Source organism: Mobula hypostoma, chromosome Y, assembly GCF_963921235.1.
Source record: "Mobula hypostoma chromosome Y, sMobHyp1.1, whole genome shotgun sequence".
NCBI classification, from domain to species: Eukaryota; Metazoa; Chordata; class Chondrichthyes; order Myliobatiformes; family Myliobatidae; genus Mobula; species Mobula hypostoma.
This window is the reverse complement of record NC_086130.1, coordinates 4,634,640-4,654,940: the sequence shown is the minus strand read 5'-3', so window position 1 is coordinate 4,654,940 and position 20,301 is coordinate 4,634,640. Positions and strand designations below refer to the sequence as shown.

General features: G+C 43.0%; 1 protein-coding gene across 1 annotated transcript in view; it reads right to left on the bottom strand.

Moving 5' to 3' along the window:
• LOC134341076 (cell division cycle protein 27 homolog) overlaps positions 1–20,301 on the bottom strand; it is a 272,971-nt gene that overhangs the window by 172,921 nt on the left and 79,749 nt on the right. The window contains exon 10 of the mRNA XM_063038824.1: positions 11,380–11,479. Within this exon, the coding sequence (XP_062894894.1) occupies positions 11,380–11,479 (100 nt within the window). The remainder of the gene's footprint in view (positions 1–11,379; positions 11,480–20,301) is intronic.

Sequence of the window (20,301 nt, the reverse complement as noted above, 5' to 3'; positions counted from 1 at the left end):
GATGAAAGGCCATTCTCTCTGTATTCCTTGAGAAATTTCAGAACATATTCCACCTCACGCTGTAGCACATCGATTCCCACATGCGGGCTCTGGAGTAGCTTGCTGACACGATTCACCTCATGTAAAACGTTGTACCAGATGATAACAGTCAGCAGGAATTTCCATGACATGATCTCCTGTTCTAGGCCTCTGGCTGCAGATGTGGTTTCACTGTCACCTTTCTGTGTGGCATGTTCAGTCAGTGACAGGAGTGCATTGCCAACAACGGGAAGCTGGTAGCGCACCTTCCACGCAGCACTCCCATTGCGTGTTGGATATGGCCTTGAGGGTCATCTGTGGCATGTTCTCCTTGAAAAGCTCCCACCTCTGTGTCGATGAGCTGAATTGTGTGTATAGATGTTGCAGAACCCCAAAGAGACTCCACTGTTGATTTTGTAGCATCGACAATGACTAGGTTTAGGCTGTGGCTGGCGCATGGTATGAACAGTGCTTTTTTGTTAATATCTAGCACCCACTTCTGCACCCCGCTATTTTACCCCCGCATATTGCTCCCGTTATCATATGCCTGCCCCCTGCATTTTGAGATATGTAATCCTAACTTCTCCATATGCGTTAAGAAAACGTCGGTTAGGCCTGCACCTGTTGTGTCAAGCACTGGTAGGAAACCGACAAAATGCTCACTAACAGTAGCTCCGACATTTACTTGGCATGTGACAATTTGCAGCAGTGCAGTCCATTATTACTGAGTAATAACGTGATTGTTTTACTCTCTCTTATCACTTCCAGTGTCTTGTCTCCAATAAGTGTGATTAACTCATTTTGTATGGTTTTCCCTGTGTAGTGGTCAGCAAACTCTTTTTTCTCTGCTCGTCTGACATGTTCACTCATCACTGGGTCGAACTTGGCAAGCAGCTCCACCAGACCTAGAAAGTTCCCACTATTTGGTTCATGTAGGGTGGAATTGTGGCCACGGAATGCAAGGTTTCGTTCTGCAAGGTGACAGTCTATGGCAATGAACCTCTTCATGACATCATTCCAGTGTTTTTTTTCCAGGATCTGAATTTCTTGGTACGTGCTGTCAATGGCACTGTGCGTTCTGTAGCACGTTTCCAGCTCGCGCCAGCTATCCATGTTGGCATTTGACTTCTCATGATCCTGGAGTGTGAGAGTGAGTCGCTCCCACACTCTGAAACCTCCGCAAGTGAGACTGTGATTTCGCTTGCCAAATAGGTACAGCAGAAACATAAGATTGAATCAGATGATTCTGAGTACACTCACCATGACCTATTCATTTTTCATCTTCATAAGATATCTGTCCTTGGTAAAACGACAGCGAGATTGGCTCTGTGGAAAGTTAATGTCTTCTAACTGAATGGGACCTCTCCTAACAATGTCAATCAGTTGGTCACTGGTAATATGCGTTGGCCAACGTGCCGGATCGGTCTCTGTGAATGTTACTGGGGCTTTCTCTCTGTCTGGTGTGCTGGTGGAGGCATCTCCCTCACCTGTCTCAGTTGTAGGACTGTCATCATGCTGTGGTGCTTGCTCATCGAACAAAGTTTGGTCATCATTATCACCATCTGTTTGAGTAGAATTGCTCTTTCATTTTCATTGCTCTGATTATCAACATCTCCTGTACCGCTTACACCGTCACTTGGCACTGCAGCCCCATGCTGTGACGATGGTGCAGCAGCAACTGCAGTCAGTGGGCCTTTTACAGATGCTGGACTAAGGAAAAATGTAACTTTTGGGAGACTATTTAAATGTTTTGTTTTGTTGTCTAATGTTTTCTGTTTTTCAGCACCACTAAAATAGGAGTGTTTCATTTTCCTCTCAGTGAAAAGTAGCCTTATTTGCTAGAAGCAATGTTTACAAGCGAAGTAAATATTTTTATGTATTTTCTCAGATGTCAGTCAGCGAGCGCCCACTGGTGGTTTGGCTGGCAATAGCAGGAGAATATTGTGGTGTCTGGGAGCTGTGCATTAAATTTTTGCATGTCAGCTGGGGGCCCCTGGGAGGGTGGGGCCCATTTCAGTTGAAACGGGTGAAACACAGCTAAGGCCGCCTCTGCTGCCAGCATCTCCTTCCAGTATACTTTGGTCAACTCCTCTCTCATAGTAGTTAATTTTCTTTACTCCACTGAAATGCTGCTACGTCAGACTTTATTTTTTCCCTGTTAAGTGGCAAGTTGAATCCAATCTATTGTGATTCTAAGGGTTCCTTTACCCTATGCTCCCTGATCACCTTCAGTTCATTATATAACACCCAATCCAGTATAGCTGATCTCCCAGTAAGCTCAAAGGCAAACTACTCTAAAAACCATCTCATAGGCATTCAACAAACTCACTCTCTTGAGATCCATTACCAACCTGATTTTCCTAATAGACCCGCATGTTTAAATCACCCATCTATCATAACATTGCCCTATTGATACATCTTTTCTGTTTCTCATTGTAATCTGTATTCCAAAAGCCAGCTGCTGTTGGGATGTCTGTATATAACTGCCATCAGGGTCCCTTTACCCTTGCAGTTTCTTAACTCAGTCTGAAAGGATTCAACATCTTCTGATCCTTTGTCACATTTTAGTACTAATTTTTTGTCATACTTTACCAGCAGAGCCACGCCACACCTCTGCCTACCTTCCTATCCCTCCATTACAACTTATATAACCTTGGACATTCAGCTCCCAACCACAACCATACTTCAGCTATGATTCAGTGTTGGCCACGACATCATACCCAACAATCAGTAAAAGTGCAACAATATCATCCACCTTATTTCTTATCCTCTGTGCACTGAGATATAACACTTTGAGAACTGTATTTGCTACCCTTTTTGATTCTGCATCCCTAATGCACTGCCAGTCACCCCACAGGCTACAATTATGTCTTATCATTGTCCTCCCCTTCCTGACAATCTGACTGCAAGCTAACCTTGCTTTTTTTAATCATACATCCTATCCTGAGTCTCTTCATTCCAGTTCTCTACTCCCGGCCAAATTAGTTTAAACCCTTCCCAAACCTGTCTGCAAGAATATTGGTCCCCCTCATGTTCAGGTGCAACCCATCGCTTTTGTACATGTCATACCTTCCCCAGAAGAGATCCCAATGATCCAAGAACCTGAAGCCCTGCCCCCTGCACCAGCTTCTCAGCCACAGATTTATCTGCCAAATATCCTGTTTCTACCCTTACTAGCGCATGGCACAGGCAACAATCCAGAAATTACCTCCCAGGAGGTCCTGCTTCTCAGCTTTCTTCTAGTTCTGTAAACTCTCTTTTCAGAACCTCTTTTTCTTCCTATGTCATTGGTATCAATATGTACCAAGACATCTGACTGCTCTCCCTCCCTCTGAAAATGAAAAACTATACATAGTTTGTTTCCCACAGTTTAGATAATCGTTTATTCATCTTCAATAGATCTTCACATGGTGTGTTGCCTCCCAGGTGCCAGGATACGGGATGTCTCAGATTCAGAACAGAGTATTCTGAAGGGAGAGGGTGACCAGCTAGAAGTCTTGGTACACATTGGTACCAATGACATAGGTAGAAAAAGGGAGGAGGTCCTGAAGAGAGACTTCAGTGAGTGAGGCAGGGAGCTGAAAGGCAGGACCTCTAGGGTAGTAATCTCAGGATTGCTGCCTGTGCCTTGTGCTAGCGAGTACAAGAATAGCATGATCAGGTGTGTTAATGCGTGGCTGAGAGACTGGTGTAGGGGGCAGGGCTTCAGATTCCTGGATCACTGGGGCCTCTTCTGGGGAAGATACAACCTGTACTAAAAGGACGGGTTACGCCTGAACACAAAGGGGTCCAATATCCTACGGGGCACATTAAATAGAGCTGTTAGGGAGGGTTTAAAATGATTTGGCAGGGGGATGGGTACTGGAGTGATAGGGCTGAGAATGGGAAAAACAGAAAGAAATCAAAGAAAGCATGCAACAGAGATTACAGAAACAACAGGCAGGAGGTGAGGTTTAATCAAATCCAGTAGCATGAGTTAAAGGGCAATAGAGACGTGCTGCAGTTAAAACAGAAAGTAATAAATACTGTACTGAGAGTGTTGAATTTGAATGCACACAGCATAAGAAATAAAATGGATGATCTTGAAATTCAGCTACAGATTGGCAAGTATGACGTGGTGGCTATCACTGAAACTTGGCTAAACATTGGCTGCCATTGGGAGCTGAACATCCAAGTATATTCGGTGTATAGGGAAGATAGGTTAGTTGGCATAGGGGGTGGTGTGGCTGTGTGTATAAGAAATAATACTAAATCATTGGAAAGAGATGATTTAGGATTGGAAGGTGTAGAGTCTCTATGGGTTGAGTTAAGAAATGGCAAGAGTAAAAGGACCCTAATGGCAGTTGTAAACAGGCCTCTAAACAGCAGCTGGGATGTGGATTATAAATTCCCGCTGGAGAGAGAAAAGGCATAATCAGAAAGGCAATGTCATGATAACTGTTGGGGATTTTAATATGAAAGTGGATTGGGAAAACCAGGCCAGTACTGGACCTGAAGAGAGAGAATTTGTAGCATGTCTAAGAATTTGTAGCATGGCTGTTTAGAACAGCTTGCTGCTGAGCCCACTAGGGGATCGGATGTGCTGAACTGGGTGTTATGCAATGATCCAGAGGTGATAAGAGAGCTGAAGGTTAACAAACCCTTAGGGAACAGTGACCACAATATGATCAAGTTCACATTGAAATTTGAGAGAGGAAAAATAAAATCAAATGTGTCGGTATTTCAGTGGAATAAAGGAAATTACAATAGCATGAGATTCAACTGGCTGAAGTTGACTGGAAAGGGACATTTGCAGGAAGGACAGCAGAACATCAATGGCTGGAGTTTCTGCGAAAAATGAGGAAAGTGCAAGACAGATATATCCCAAATAAGAAGAAATTTTCAAAGGGAAGAAGGACACTACCGTGGCTGACAAGTGAAGTCATAGCCAAAGTAAAAGCAAAAGTGAGGGCATACAGGGAAGCTAGTGGCAGTGGGAAGATAGAAGATTGGGGAGCTTTCAAAAACTTGCAGAAGGAAACTAAGAAGGTCATTCAGAAGGAAAAGATGAATTATGCGAGGAAGCTGGCTACTAATATCAAAGAAGAGACTAAAAGCTTTTTTAAGTAAATAAAGGGTAAAAGACAGTCGAGGGTAGATATAGGACCAATACTAAATGACGCTGGGGTTATTCTAATGAAAGATGCAGAGTTGGCAGAGGAACTGAATGCGTATTTTGCATCAGTCTTCACAGTGGAAGATGTCTGCAGTATACCGGACATTCAAGAGTGTCAGGTAAGTGAGGGTTGTGCAGTGAAAATTATGACTGAGAAGGTGCTCAGGAAGCTTAGTAGTCTGAGGGTGCATAAATCTCCTGGACTTGACAGAATGTATCTTTGGGTTCTGAAGGAAGTAGCTGGAGAGATTGCCAAGGCGTTAACTTTGACCTTTCAAGAATCGACAGATTCTGTCATTGTACCGGATGACTGGAAAATTGCAAATGTTACTCCGCTATTTAAGAAGGGTGGGAGGCAGCAGAAAGGAAACTATAGACCTGTTAGCCTGACATCAGTGGTTGGGAAGTTGTTGGAATCAATTGTCAGGTATGAGATTATGGAGTACCTGGAGGCACATGACAAGATAGGCCAAAGCCAGCATGGTTTCCTGAAAGGAAGATCCTGCCTGAGAAACCTACTGCAATTCTTTGAGGAAGTTACAAACAGGGTAGACAAAGGAGATGCAGTAAATGTGGTGTACTTGGATTTTCAGAAGGCCTTTGACAAGGTGCCGCACATGAGGCTGCTTAGCAAGATAAGACCCCATGGAATGACACGGAAGTTACTAGCATGGGTGGAGCAATGGCTGATCGGCAGAAAACAGAGAGTGGGGATAAAGAGATCCTATTCTGGCTGGCTGCTGGTTACCAGTCTAGTTCCACAGGGGTCGGTGTTGGAATCGTTACTTTTTACGAAGTATATCAATGATTTCGTCCACGGTATTAAGGGATTTGGGACTAAATTTGCTGATGATACAAAGATAGACGGAGGAGCGGGTAGTGTTGAGGAAACAGACAGCCTACAGAGAAATGTAGATAGTTTAGGGGAATGGGCAAAGAAGTGGCAAATGATATACAATGTTGGAAAGAGTATGGTCATACACTTTGGTGGAAGAAATAAATGGGCAGACTATTATTTATATGGGGAGAGAATTCAAAATGCAGAATTGGAAAGGGACTTGGGGGTCCTTGTGCAAGATACCCTAAAGGTTAACCTCCAGGTTAAGTCAGTTGTAAAAAAGGCAAATGCAGTGTTAGCATTCATTTCTATAGAATATAAGAGCAGGGATGTGATATAGAGGTTCTATAAGGTACTCATGAGACCATACTTGAAGTATTGTGTGCAGTTTTGTGCTCCTTATTTTTTAGAAAGGATAAGGATATACTGACATTGGAGATGGTTCAAGTAAAGATTCATGAGAATGACTCCAGGAATGAAAGGGTTACCATATGAGGAACGTCTGGCAGGTTTTGGGCTGTATTCCCTGGAGTTCAGGAGAATGAGGGGGGATCTCATGGAAACATTCCAAATGTTAAAAGGCCTGAATAGATTAGATATGAGCAAGTTACTTCCCATGGTAGGGGATTCTAGGACAAGAGAGCACGACTTCAGGATTGAAGGACGTCCTTTTAGAACAGAGATGCAGAGAAATTACTTCAGTCAGAGGGTGGTAAATCTGTGGAATTTGTTCCTATGAGCAGCTGAAGAGGCCATTTGGGTTCACCAGCATTTTTTGTGTGTGTTGGGTGTATTTAATGCAGAGATAGGTAGGTTCTTGATTAGCCAGGGCATCAAAGGGTATGGGGAGAAAGCAGGGGAGTGAGGATGACCGGATGAAGTGGATCAGCCCAAGATTGAATGATGGAGAAGGCTCGATGGGCCAAATGGCCTACTTCTGCTCCTAAATCTTATGGTCTAAAATAAGAAAGTTACAAAAGATGCAGGTATGATATCCAGAAAGTCAACTCATGGACAAATTGGCAATTCCAGACAAACTTGAATTGATGAAGGATGCTTGACAGCTGTGGCAGGGGTTGAATGTTATTAATCTAAAAATTAATCTGAAGGAAAATCAAGTCACATAGGTGATAACAGGGATTTGCTTACAGATGAACTCAATACCTCGTATGCTTGCTTAGACTGTCAAAACATGGAAGAATCATCATGAACTCCCACAGCCCCTGATTAACAGTGATTTCAGTCTCTGAGGTCTACAAGTGAGTGTCCTTCAGGAGGGTGAAGCCACAAAATGCATCCAGCCCAGACTGGATATCTGATCACGTATTAAAGAACCATGATGTTCAAATGGCTGGAGTATTCACTGATATATTTAACATTTTGCTTCAGCAGTCCAAGGTACTCACCTATTTCAAGCAGGCTTCAATTGTACTGGTGTCTAAGAATACTGCAACAGGCCTCCAGGACTATTGCCCCATTGTACTTACATCATCAGTAATGAAGTATTATTGTCATCAAATTCAAATTCCTCATTGTTATCATCTCAGAGAACCTGTCCTGGGCCTAGCACATATGAAGAATTATGAGGTAAGCAGGGCAGTACCTCTGCTTCCCTCGGAGTTGCAAATTTTCAACATTGACATCTAATACTTTGACATTTCTATACATGGTAGTATGGAATAACCTATGGCCCTGAACAAAAAAATGCTACAAAAGTAATAACTACAGTCCAGTTCATCAATGGGTAAAGCCTTCCCTACTACTGAGTACAACTACATGAAGTGCTGTCACAGGAAAGCTGCATCCATCCTGAGGGACCCCCACCACCCAGGTTATGCGCTCTTCTCGCTGTTGCCATCAGGAAGGAGGGACAGGAGTCTCAGGTCTCGCCACCATCAGGTTCAGGAACAGTTACTATCCTTCTACTATTGGGTTCTTGAAGCAGAGGGGGTAACATCACTCAACTTCACTTGCCCCATCACTAAACTGTTCCCATAACCCACTGACTACTTTCAAGAAGTCATTCCTTATTTTCAATCTTGACTGATTAATTAATTAATTAATCAGTCAATCAATCAAGATTGAAAATATGGATTAATTAATTAATTCTTTTGTATGCACAATTTTTTCTCTGGGTGCAGTTATTTATGATTCTATAATGGTTCATGAATTTATTGAAAATGCCTGCAAAAAATTAATCTCAGGATTGTTTATACATGCAGGTACGATAAGGACAGCCAGATGGTCAAATTTCCCAAACTGCGGTCTAGGGATGGAATGGTAGGTACTCCAGATGGTCCTGTAGCAATGGTTGAGTGGGACCCCTGGTACTGCAGTTGATATGATGATGATAAATGGACTGAAGTTTTCTCCATGCTAGCCTAGTAGAATTTCTTATTGAGAATGTGAAAAATACTGGGGTAGACTGGTTCCATAATTCAGTCCCTCCCCACCTACATCCCATGCCCTCCACCTCTTCAATAACTTTCAGTTCCCCGGTCCTGATCGCTTCATTTTCACTATAGCTGTCCAATCCCTATACACCTCCATTCCCCATCAAGAAGGCCTCAAAGCCCTCCGCTACATTCTGGACAATAGACATCATCAGTTCCCCAGCACCACTACCCTCCTCCGGTTGGCGGAACTGGTTCTCACACCCAATAACTTCTCTTTTGGCTCTTCCCACTTTCTTCAGACCAAGGGTGCAGCTATGGGCGCTTGCATGGGCCTCAGCTATGCCTGCTGCTTCGTTGGTTATGTGAACAGTCTGTGCTCCGAACCTACTATATACTGCTCCCCAACTTTTCCTTCGGTACACCAATGACTACATTGGTGCTGCTTCCTGCACCCATGCTGAGCTCGTCAATTTCATCGACTTTACTTCAAACTTCCAGCCAGCCCTCAAATTCACTTGGTCTATCTCGGACACCTCTCCCTTTTCTCGATCTCTCGGTCTCCATCTCTGGAGACAGACTGTCCACTGACATCTTCTACAAGCCCACTGACTCTCATAACTACCTCGACTATACCTCTTCCCACCCTTCCACATGCAAAAATGCCATTCCCTATTCCCAGTTCCTCTGTCTCCGCTGCATCTGCTCCCAGGATGAGGCTTTCTGTTCCAGGACATCTCAAATGTCCTCTTTCTTTATGGATCGTGGTTTCCCTTCTGCCATCAACAATGATGCCCTCATCCGCATCTCCTCCATTTCCCGCACTTCGGCCCTCACCCCATCCTCCCATCCACTACAACAGGGACAGAGTTCCCCTTGTCCTTACCTACCACCCCACCAGCCTCTGGATCCAGCACATTATCCTCTGCAACTTCCGCCACCTTCAACAGGACCCTACCACTAAGCACATCTTTACCTCTCCACCCCTCTCCGCTTTCTGCAGAGATCGGTCCCTCCGCGACACCCTTATCCACACGTACCTCCCCATGGATCTCCGACCTGGCACTTATCCCTGTAAGTGTAAGTGCTACACCTGTCCCTACACCTCCTCTCTTGCCACCATTCAGGGCCCCAAAGTCCTTCCAGGTGAGACAACGCTTCACTTGTGAGTCTGTTGGGGTCATCTATTGCATCCGGGGCTCCCGGTGCGGCCTCCTCTACATTGGTGAAACCCGACGCAGATTGGGGGACCGCTTCGTCGAGCACCTCCGCTCCATCTGCCACAACAGACAGGATCTCCCAGTAGCCACCCACTTCAACTCTGGTTCCCATTCCCATTCAGATATGTCCATATATGGCCTCCTCCACTGCCATGATGAGGCTAAACTCAGGTTGGAAGAGCAATACCTCATACACTGTCTAGGTAGTCTCCAGACCCTTGGTATGAACACAGAATTCTCCAACTTCCAGTAATTCCCTCCCCCTCCCTTCCCATATCCCTATTTCACTCTGCCCCCTCCCCCAGCTGCCTATCACCTCCCTCATGGTTCTGCCCCCTTCAACTACCCATTGTGTTTACCCCTATTCCTTCTTCACCTTTCCTGCCTATCCCCTCCCTGCTTCCCCTCCCCGACCCCTTTATCTTTCCCCTTACTGGTTTTTCACCTGGAACCTACCGGCCTTCTCACTTCCCATTTTCCCCCCAGCTTCTTTATAGGGCCTCTGCCCCTTCCCTCTCCAGTCCTGGCGAAGGGTTCCGGCCCGAAACGTTGACTGATCGTTTCCACGGATGCTGCCCGACCTGCTGAGTTCCTCCAGCGTGTTGTGAGTGTTAGGGTACACTGTTTCTTGTTTACTAATCACAGTGCTCAATACAAAGAGAGCTTGCTTTACAACTGAATTTAGTGATACGTAAACTGCAGTCAAGATCACAAAGGAGAACTCTCTCGGTAAATACATGTTTGGCACTTGAGTATTAGATGTCCCAGTTGGAGAACAAGAGTGTAACAAGTCCACTATGTGCAAGCACTATGAAGAGTTTATTATGAAACCTAGTCCCTTAATTTTAGTCATCTTTGAATTTCTCAATGAAACACAGAATGCAACAATTCCTCATGTCTCTCTGATACAGAAATCTTGCCCTTACGTCCTCTACCTTATTCTTCCGTACACTGCCTAACAAAATGCTGGGAGAGGTGGTTTTATACTCCAATGCTTTAATCTGGTTTAAGTCTGCCCTGGTATCCTCTCTTCCAGCGTTGTCTGACCTTCATGCACCTCACTGTTACCTGCATTGTCAAGAGTCAAGTTCACTGAGTCCTTCAGGAGACTGTAAAATGCTTGTTCATTTAGATGGTTCAAAAGTTTCTTTCTTAAAGGGAAATTACAGACCTCAGATTGCAGCGATAGTAGCACAAAAGCGGTGCATTTGTAAGTTTTGTCACTTGCCCACAAAAGGTCTCCAGTGCCAATCACAACTAGAGAAAATCTGCAGATGCTGAAAATGCAAGCAATACATACAAAATTCAGGCAAACACAACAGGCCAAGCCAGCATCTATGGGAAAGAGTACAGTTGACTTTTTGGGCCAAGACCCTTCATCAGGAATGAAGAAAAACGATGAGGAGTCAGAGTTAGAAGGTTGAGGGGAGAGGAGAAAGGTAGCTTTCAGTGATCATCAGTGCCATCTTGATTTGTGAAAAATATATCCAAGGTAAATGTGGGGTCACTGGAGAACATAATATATGGAGACAAGGCAGACAAAAAGTTTGAAACATTTGCTTTTGTAGTACCCTGCTGATGCTATACTGCTGCGTGTTTCTAATATGCTTTCACATCAGATGTTAAGTATATATTGCAAATGTTTCTTCCATTTGTTAGGAAGAAATCATTCAAGTATTTAGCAATATGAATGAGATATAATAAACGAGCTGAGCTGATATTGCTTGGAAATTAATACCTAGTGGAGTTTCTTACCTTTGTAGTTGAACTGACACTTGTAAGTGGTCTAGAACTTTGCTGGGGTGATGCATTACTGGTAGGGTCTGTGCTTGTTGGAAATAGCACCTGTGCTGCACTGAACAAGATCAGGAGAAATCAATTATTTACCAGCGTTCTAGCTCCTCAAGCTAAAACAGCTCAGTCAATCAAACAAACTAGCTGCCCTCCATTGACTCCGCAAATTTCTGCTGTCAACATAATGAAGTAGAATCAGAATCAGAATCTCCTCCAACCCTGGTCATTTTCTCTTCTCCCCTCTCCTGTTAGGCAAAAGATGCCAAGGTTTGGGACCATAAACCTACAGACTAGAAGAGAACTTCTAATGTGAGGTGGTGAACCTACAGTTTGATGGCTTGCATGAAAATTGTATTGGCACAGTCTGTTCCTGAAATCTTTAAATTCTCCCTAAATAAATTCTCCCTGACAGCAGTAAGATCTTTTCATGGGAAATGTTTCACATTGACTTGGTGCTAATTGGATGGTTATGAGAATGAGAATGAATGATACGTTTTGGAATCCTTGCAGAGTTCGTGTTTTCGGAATGTAGCAATATACCATCAGTCTTTGGATAGTTCATCACTGCGCCAGTTGATGTTCTATCAATTTTGAGTGAACACTAGACATTCAGTAATAATAATAATAGTAAATGTTGAACATAGTTTAGCACCTCCATTATATTTATAATATTTAACTTTTACAATGAGCTATCTCTAAATTGTTTACATTTTTTCTTGTTCAGGATGTTAGAAACAAATGCAAAGACACAAAATCCCATACAATCTCTGCTCGAAACAGCAAGACATGAGAGAATTTTTTACAGGATTATTACCAGTTTGGGCTCATGTTCTCAAAACAACTTACCACATTACTGAATGGACCGCTCATTGTGAAAAAGATGAAATTATGATCTTGCAATTTGTCCTCTTGTGGATTTTTCATTTTGTTTATCTGAATTACACCTCTCTCTTTAGCATTTTATTTTTAAAAACTATATTGATGTAAATATGTATTGCATAATCTGGATTACATGCAAACCAAATCTTTTCACTGTATCTTAGTACATGGATAATAATAAAAACAATAGATGGTATAAAACCATAAGATCATAAGACAAAGGAGCAGAAGTCGGCCATTCGGCCCATCGAGTCTGCTCTGCCATTTTTTCATGAGCTGATCCATTCTCCCATTTAGTCCCACTCCCCCGCCTTCTCACCATAACCTTTGATGCCCTGGCTACACAGAGACCTATCAATCACTGCCTTAAATACACCCAATGACTTGGCCTCCAGTGCCGCCCGTGGCAACAAGTTCCATAGATTCACCACCCTCTGGCTAAAAAACTTTCTCGCATCTTTGTTCTGAATGGGCGCCCTTCAATCCTTAAGGCATGCCCTCTCGTACTAGACTCCCCCATCATGGGAAACAACATTGCCACATCCACTCTGTCCATGCCTTTCAACATACAAAATGTTTCTATGAGGTCCCCCCTCATTCTTCTAAACTCCAAGGAATACAGTCCAAGAGCAGACAAACACTCCTCATATATTAACCCTCTCATTTCTGGAATCATTCTAGTGAATCTTCTCTAAGCCCTCTCCAACGTCAGCACATCCTTTCTTAAATAAGGAGACCAAAACTGCCCACAATACTCCAAGTGAGGTCTCACCAGTGCCTTATAGAGACTCAACATCACATCCCTGCTCCTATACTCTATTCCTCTAGAAATGAATGCCAACATTGCATTCGCCTTCTTCACCACCGACTCAACTTGGAGGTTAACCTTAAGGGTATCCTGCATGAGGACTCCCAAGTCCCGTTGCATCGCCGAACTTTGAATTCTCTCCCCATTTAAATAATAGTCTTACCTGTTTATTTCTTCTGCCAAAGTGCATAACCATACACTTTCCAACATTGTATTTCACTTGTCACTTCTTTGCCCATTCTTCCAATCTATCCAAGTCTCTCTGCAGACTCTCTGTTTCCTCAGCACTACCGGCTCCTCCACCTACCTCCGTATCATCAGCAAACTTAGCCACAAAGCCATCTATTCCATAATCCAAATCATTGATGTACAATGTAAAAAGAAGCAGCCCCAACACGGACCCCTGTGGAACACCACCGGTAACCGGCAGCCAACCAGAATAGGATCCCTTCATTCCCACTCTCTGTTTCCTGCTAATCAGCCAACGCTGTATCCACATATGTAACTTTCCTGTAATTCCATGGGCTCTTATCTTGTTAAGTAGCCTCATGTGTGGCACCTTGTCAAAGGCCTTCTGAAAATCCAAATATACAACATCCACTACATCTCCCTTGTTTAGCCTACTGGTAATTTCCTCAAAAAATTGTAATAGGTTTGTCAGGCGGGATTTTCCTTTAAGGATTCCATGCTGAGTTCTGCCTATCTTGTCATATGTCTCCAGGTACTCCGTAACCTCATCCTTGACAATCGACTCTAACAACTTCCCAACCACCCATGTCAAGCTAACAGGTCTATAATTTCCTTTTTGCTTCCTTGCCCCCTTCTTAAATAGCGGAGTGACATTTGCAATCTTCCAGTCCTTCGGAACCATGCCAGAATCTATTGACATTTGAAAAATCATCGCTAATGCCTCCGCAATCTCCACAGCTACTTCCTTCAGAACACGCGGGTGCATTCCATCTGGTCCAGGAGATTTATTTACCTCTAGACTATTCAGCTTCCTGAGTACTTTCTCTGTCGTAATTGTGACTGCGCACACTTCTCTTCCCTGCCACCCTTGAGTGTCCGATATACTGCTAATGTCTTCCTCAGTGAAGACTGATGCAAAATACTCATTTAGTTCCTCTGCCATCTCCTTATCTCCCATTATAATTTCTCCAGCATCATTTTCTATCGGTCCTATATCTACTCTCACCTATCTTTTACTGTTTATATACTTGAAAAAGCTTTTTGTATCCTCTTTGATATTATTTGCTAGCTTCCTTTCACTGTTAATTTTTTCCCTCTTAATGATCTTCTTGGTTTCCTTTTGTAAGGTTTTAAAAACTTCCCAATCCTCTGTCTTCCCACTAATTTTCCTTCCTGGTATGCCCTCTCCTTTGCTTTAACTTTGGCTTTGACCTCTCTTGTCAATCACAGTTGCATCCTTTTTCCATTGGAAAATTTCTTCTTTTTTGGAATATACCTGTCTTGCACCTTCTTCACTTCTCGCATAAACTCCAGCCACTGCTGCTCTGCCGTCTTTCCTGCCAGTGTCCCTTTCCAGTCAACTTTGGCCAGTTCCTCTCTCATGCCACTGTAATTTCCTTTACTCCACTGAAATACCGACACATCAGATTTCGGCTTCTCTTTTTCAAATTTCACAGTGAACTCAATCATGCTATGATCTCTGCCTCCTAAGGGTTCCTTCACCTCAATCTCTCTAATCACCTCCGGTTCATTACACAATACCCAATCCAGTACAGCTGATCCCCTAGTGGGCTCAACAACAAGCTGTTCTAAAAAGCCATCTCGCAGACATTCTACAAGTTCTGTCTCTTGAGATCCAGTGCCGACCTGATTTTTCTCATCCACTTGCATGTTAAAATCCCCCACAATTATCATAATACTGCCCTTCTGACAAATTTATTTTTTAATTTAGCAAAAACTTTACAAACTTAACTTAGGTTCTCAATGCTTCAGAAGTCAAAATTTGTAAATCATGAAATTAAATTGAATTCTTTGAGAGTATGAGAAAACACATTAAGTCACAGCATTGGATGTAGTGCATATAGATTTTACTAAGGTGTTAGGTAAGATTCCCAATGGTAAGCACAATCAGAAAGTCACAAAGCAGGGGATCCAGGGAAACCTGGCTGTATAGATACAGAATTTGCTTGCCTGCTGAAGGCAGAGGGGTGGTATTGGGTGAAGAGTATTTTGCCTAAAGGTCAGTGACCAGTTGAGCTCCGCAGGGATTTGCTCTGGGACCTCTGCTCTTTGTAATTTTTATAAATGTCTTCAATGAGAAAGTGAAAGGGTGAGCTATTAAGTTTGACATGTCATTTACGTTGATCAAGTTGTGGATATTGTGGAGACTTGTTACAGGTTGCCACAGGACATTGACAGGATGTAGAGTTGGGCTGAGAAGTGGCAGATGGAGTTCAATCTGGAAAAGTGAGAATTGATTCATTTTGTAAGGTTGAATTCAATGGAGAATACAGGGTTCTTGCATGATTCTTGGCACTTGTGGAATAACAGAGTGATCTTAGGAGTCTACATCCATAGATCCCTCAAAATTGTCGTGCAAGTTCGAAGCTTCAAAGTCAATTTTATTAAGAAAGTACATATACTTCACTGATTACAACTTTGAGATTCAGGGTTTCGTGTAGATATGATCAATGGTTGGGAGGGCTTTATCCGTGATGAATCCACTACATTTTGTAGAATAGTTCCATTCAAGGGAATGTTTTCATATTAGGCTATTCTGCAGCCAGACTCTCCACTACACATCTATAGAAGTTTGTCAAAGTTTTAGCTGACATTCCAAGTCACCTCAAACTGCGCTTATGTGCTGGTCCCAGTATAAACTCTCTGAAATAATAACACCTAGGAATTTAAGGTTGATAACCCATTCTACATGTGATCTTTTGATGAGGACTGGCTCATGAACCTCTGGTTTTCTTGTCCTGAAGTCTTGCAGACATTGAGTAAGAGTTTGATGTTATGAAACCACTTAGCCAGATTTTCAGTCTCCCTCCTATATGCTGATTCATCACACCTTTGATTCGGCCAACAACAGCAAATTTAAATATGGCACTGGAGCTGCGTTCTCCACAGTGATTAGCATAAAGTGAGTAGAGCAGGGGACTAAGCGCACGGTCTTACAGTGAACCCATACTGCTAGAGGTTGTGAAGGAGATGTTGTTGTTAATTTGAATTGACTGAAGCCTACATGGAGGAAATTCGGAATCAAAGACTACAAGGAGGTATTAAGGCCAAGGTCTTGGAGCTTATTGAGTACAGAGTTGTAGTTGATAAAGGGTATCTTTGCTGCGCAAATTTTCCAGAGTTGAGTAAAGAGCCAATGAGGTGGTGTCTGTTATGGACCTACCGCTCCAGTAGAAAAATTGCAGTTGATTTAAGTGGTTTCACAGGCAGGAGTTGATATGCTATATCACCAACCTCTCAAAACACTTCTTCACTATGGATGTAAGTGCTACCAGGCAATAATCATTGAGGCAGGTCACCGTGCTCTTCTTGGGCACCAGTATAATTAAAGCTTGTTTGACACAGGTGGTAGCTCAAATAAGCAGGTGGTAGATTAAAGATCTCAGTAAACACAGCAGCCAGTTGATCAGCACAGTTCTTTAGTATTTGACCAGGTACCCCATCAGGGCCAATGTTTTTATGGATTCACCCTCCTGAAAGCTCTTTGAATGTCAGCTTCAGAGACCACAGTAGGAGTTCGTGATGGTTCCTCTATGTTTTAATGGTCAAAACAAGCACAGAAGGCATTGAGCTAATCTAAACTGAAGCCCTGCTGTCTATGTCTCTTGATTTAACGCAACAAGAGGTGATACTATCCACGCCCTGCCACTAACTATTGAGCATCCTCCTTTGATTCAATTTGATTCGAAATTGCCACTTCGTCTGTGAGATAGCTTTCTGGAGATTGTACCTGGACCTCTTCTGTCTTAGTCACCGGACATGAATGCCTCATCTGCCTCTTAGCTGATTCTGAATGTCATGGTTCATCCAGCGCTTCTGATTGATGAAGACTCTTGATGATTTTGTGGAGACATACTTGTCTAATAAATTCATTACAATCATAGTGTATTTATTCAGATCCACAGATGAGTTCTTGAACACTGCCCAGTCCACTGAGTCAAAGCAATTCTATAGCTGTTCTTCTGCTTCCTGAAACCACCTCTTTGTTGTCCCAATCTCTGGAATTTTGCTATTTAGCCTTTCCTTGCATGCAGGTAAGAGGACAGTCAAGTAATCTGATTTACTGAAATGTGATCTGGGCATGGAATGGGAGATATTCTATATCTTCGTATAAAAATGGCCTAGTTTGTTTGGACTTCTCGTGCTACAGGTTATATGCTGATGATAATTGTGCAAGGTTTACTTTAAAGAAGTGTGGCTGAATTATCTGATTATGATTTGAAACGTGTCATGATAAACTATTTCTTGTTTGGAGATGGCACCATGCAGTATCATGAGTGCTTGATTGTAATTGGCCACAGCTGTAACAGGGTTGTTAAGAAGGGGAATGGTAAATCAGCCTTTACTAGTTGAGGTAATGTTTGAACCATTTGAAATCCTGATTAGACTACACTTGGAATATTGAGTTCAGTTCTAGTCACCTCATTATGGGAAGGATGTAGAAGTTTTAAAGAGAGAGCAGACCATATTTACCAGGACGAAAAGACATTTCTTATGAAGGCAGGTTGAGTGTGATAGGGCTTTCCTCAATGGAGTGAAGATAGGCAACTTGATAGATGTGCACAAAATGATAAGAAGTATATACAGAGTATACAGTCAGGAGACTTTTTGCCAGAGCATAATTTAAAACTGATTGGAGGAAAGTATAGCCACACCACCCAGCAACCCACTTATCTTACGGAAGGCTAAACACAGGACAATTTATAATGATCAACTAGACAACGGGGTGACCTGTTGGGGCACCCTTTGAGAGAAGTGTAGTGCAGTCAGGTGTGACCAGAATGAACATTAAATTTTCCTGACTGCTATTGCTATCTCTTTGATTTGGAAATTAAAGAAGAAAAACTCAGCTTATTAAAGAAGAAAGATGCATAGAAAAACAAATATGTGACCAGAATGAACATTAAATATCCATGAAGTAAATTTGAAGGAATCGGGCTTGCTGGGTCGGGTCTAGAATTAAATATCTGATGTAATGATGGATTTGGCCTTGAATAATCACAGAATTATCCCATCGATTCTTAATTGGAATGATTTCTTTGGCACCAAAGGATGTCATTTGTAAGAGGCAACTGTATTGTCTGATGTTCTTCCTGAACTCATTTGCAATAGGTTCATCACTGCTGTACACATTGAGGAGTTCATTAGATAGAGACTGCAAATTGCCTATCCTGACCTTTCGCTTCATACAGCAGAAATGTGCGTTTTCTCCAGTGAATAGGAAGGCACAACAGTGAGGGCATACTCTGGTCATCAAACCAAGATCAGCAGAAATGTGACGGCATCCAAGTTGTGCATTTTGCCTTGCTCTCTCTCTGTCGACGTATTGTCGTCGAAAGCGGCCATTGTCGTCTTCAGCAACTCTTGCAATAATTACTCGGTGCCGCATATTCTCGAGTTGACCTTTCCTCTTCACCTCTGTCTCTTCCTCTCTCCTCCATCTCTGCCTGTTTTTGTCATTCTGGAGATGCGCAGCACTTTCATCCTTCGTCTCTTCATCTCTTCTACCATTTGTTCTTTCTCTCTGATCCTGGAGTTGAGCAGCCCTGGTCTGATTAGACTCGTGTTCTCTCCTCTGTCTGTGACTACTGTGGTCATTTTGGAGATGTGCATGCCTGTCCTCCTCTGTCTCGTCTTCTCTCATCTTTTTTGTCCTGACTCATTGATTCTGGAGTCGTGCGGCCCTAGCCTCACCCGATTGTTGTTCTCTCGCTTTCCTTGCCGCTTCCCGACGACGTTTGGCATCATCTCTTGACCATAATGTCCCGCTTCTCTTTCCAGGTGGCATAATTAGGCTAACCATATATTTTTACCCTAATGCTTGATAGAAGATAGGAAGCACTTAACACTAAAGCCTCCAAGCTATGTGCACATGCGTTGGGCTGTGGCGCCGCGGTCTCCATGGAAGCTGGAAGCGGCTCTGTGCGCATCGTGAGACGCTGCTGAGGCTGGCCGTACCCATGCGTCAGGCTGTGGCATTGCGATTTCCATGATGGCTGATCGGGTCTCAGGTGAAAGGTAGCCTGTTGATTTTTGGCGAATGAACAATTTTATACGAATATGTAACCCTGAACTTTGCCTGCATTCTTTAAGTTAGCGCATTTTAATTTGACTTAGCCAAAAAAGTGCCGCTGTAATTCACCGTCTGCACTAATCGGATATCAAAAAACAGAGCATGAGAGTTTTAGTAGTAATGATGGGATAAGTGAATTTGAGTGAAGTTATTCCCTTTGTTTCAAAAGCCTGCTGATTGAGGGGTAATGATTGTTCCTCAATCTGGTGGTGTGAGTCCTGAGGCTCTTGTATCTTCTTGAAGCTAGCAATGAGAATAAAGCACGCGGTGGTGGGGGTCCCTGACGAAGGATGTTGCTTTCCTGTGACAGGGTTTCGTGTAGATGTGGTCAATGGTTGGGAGAACTTTACCCGTGTTGAAATGCACAGTATCCACTACTCCCTGTAGGATTTTCCATCTAAAGGATTGGTGTTTCCATATTATACACTGATGCAGCTAGATAATATACTCTCCACTACACATCAAAAGAAGTTCGTGAAAATTTTAGAAGTCATGCCAAATCTTTGCAACTCTTAAGGAAGTAGAGCTGCTGCCATGCTTTCTTCGTAATTACACTTATGTGCTGGGCCAGGATAGAGCCTCTGAAATAATAACACCTAAATATTTAAAGTTCATCACCTCAGATCCTCCTTGGTCGTGCTGACATTGAATAAGTTATAGTGCCACTCCTATACTCCTATTCAATCTCCCTCCTATACTCTGATTCATCACCACCTTTGATTTGGCCTACAACAGTGATTACATCAACAAACTTGAATATGGTGTTGGAGCTGTGCTTAGCTACACAGTCATAGGTGTAAAGTGAGAAGAGCAGGGGCTAAGCACTCCTGTGGTGCATCTGTGCTGATGGAGATTGTAGAGGAGATGTTGCCAATCCAAAATGAATTGGAGTCTGTGAGTGAGGAAATCCTGA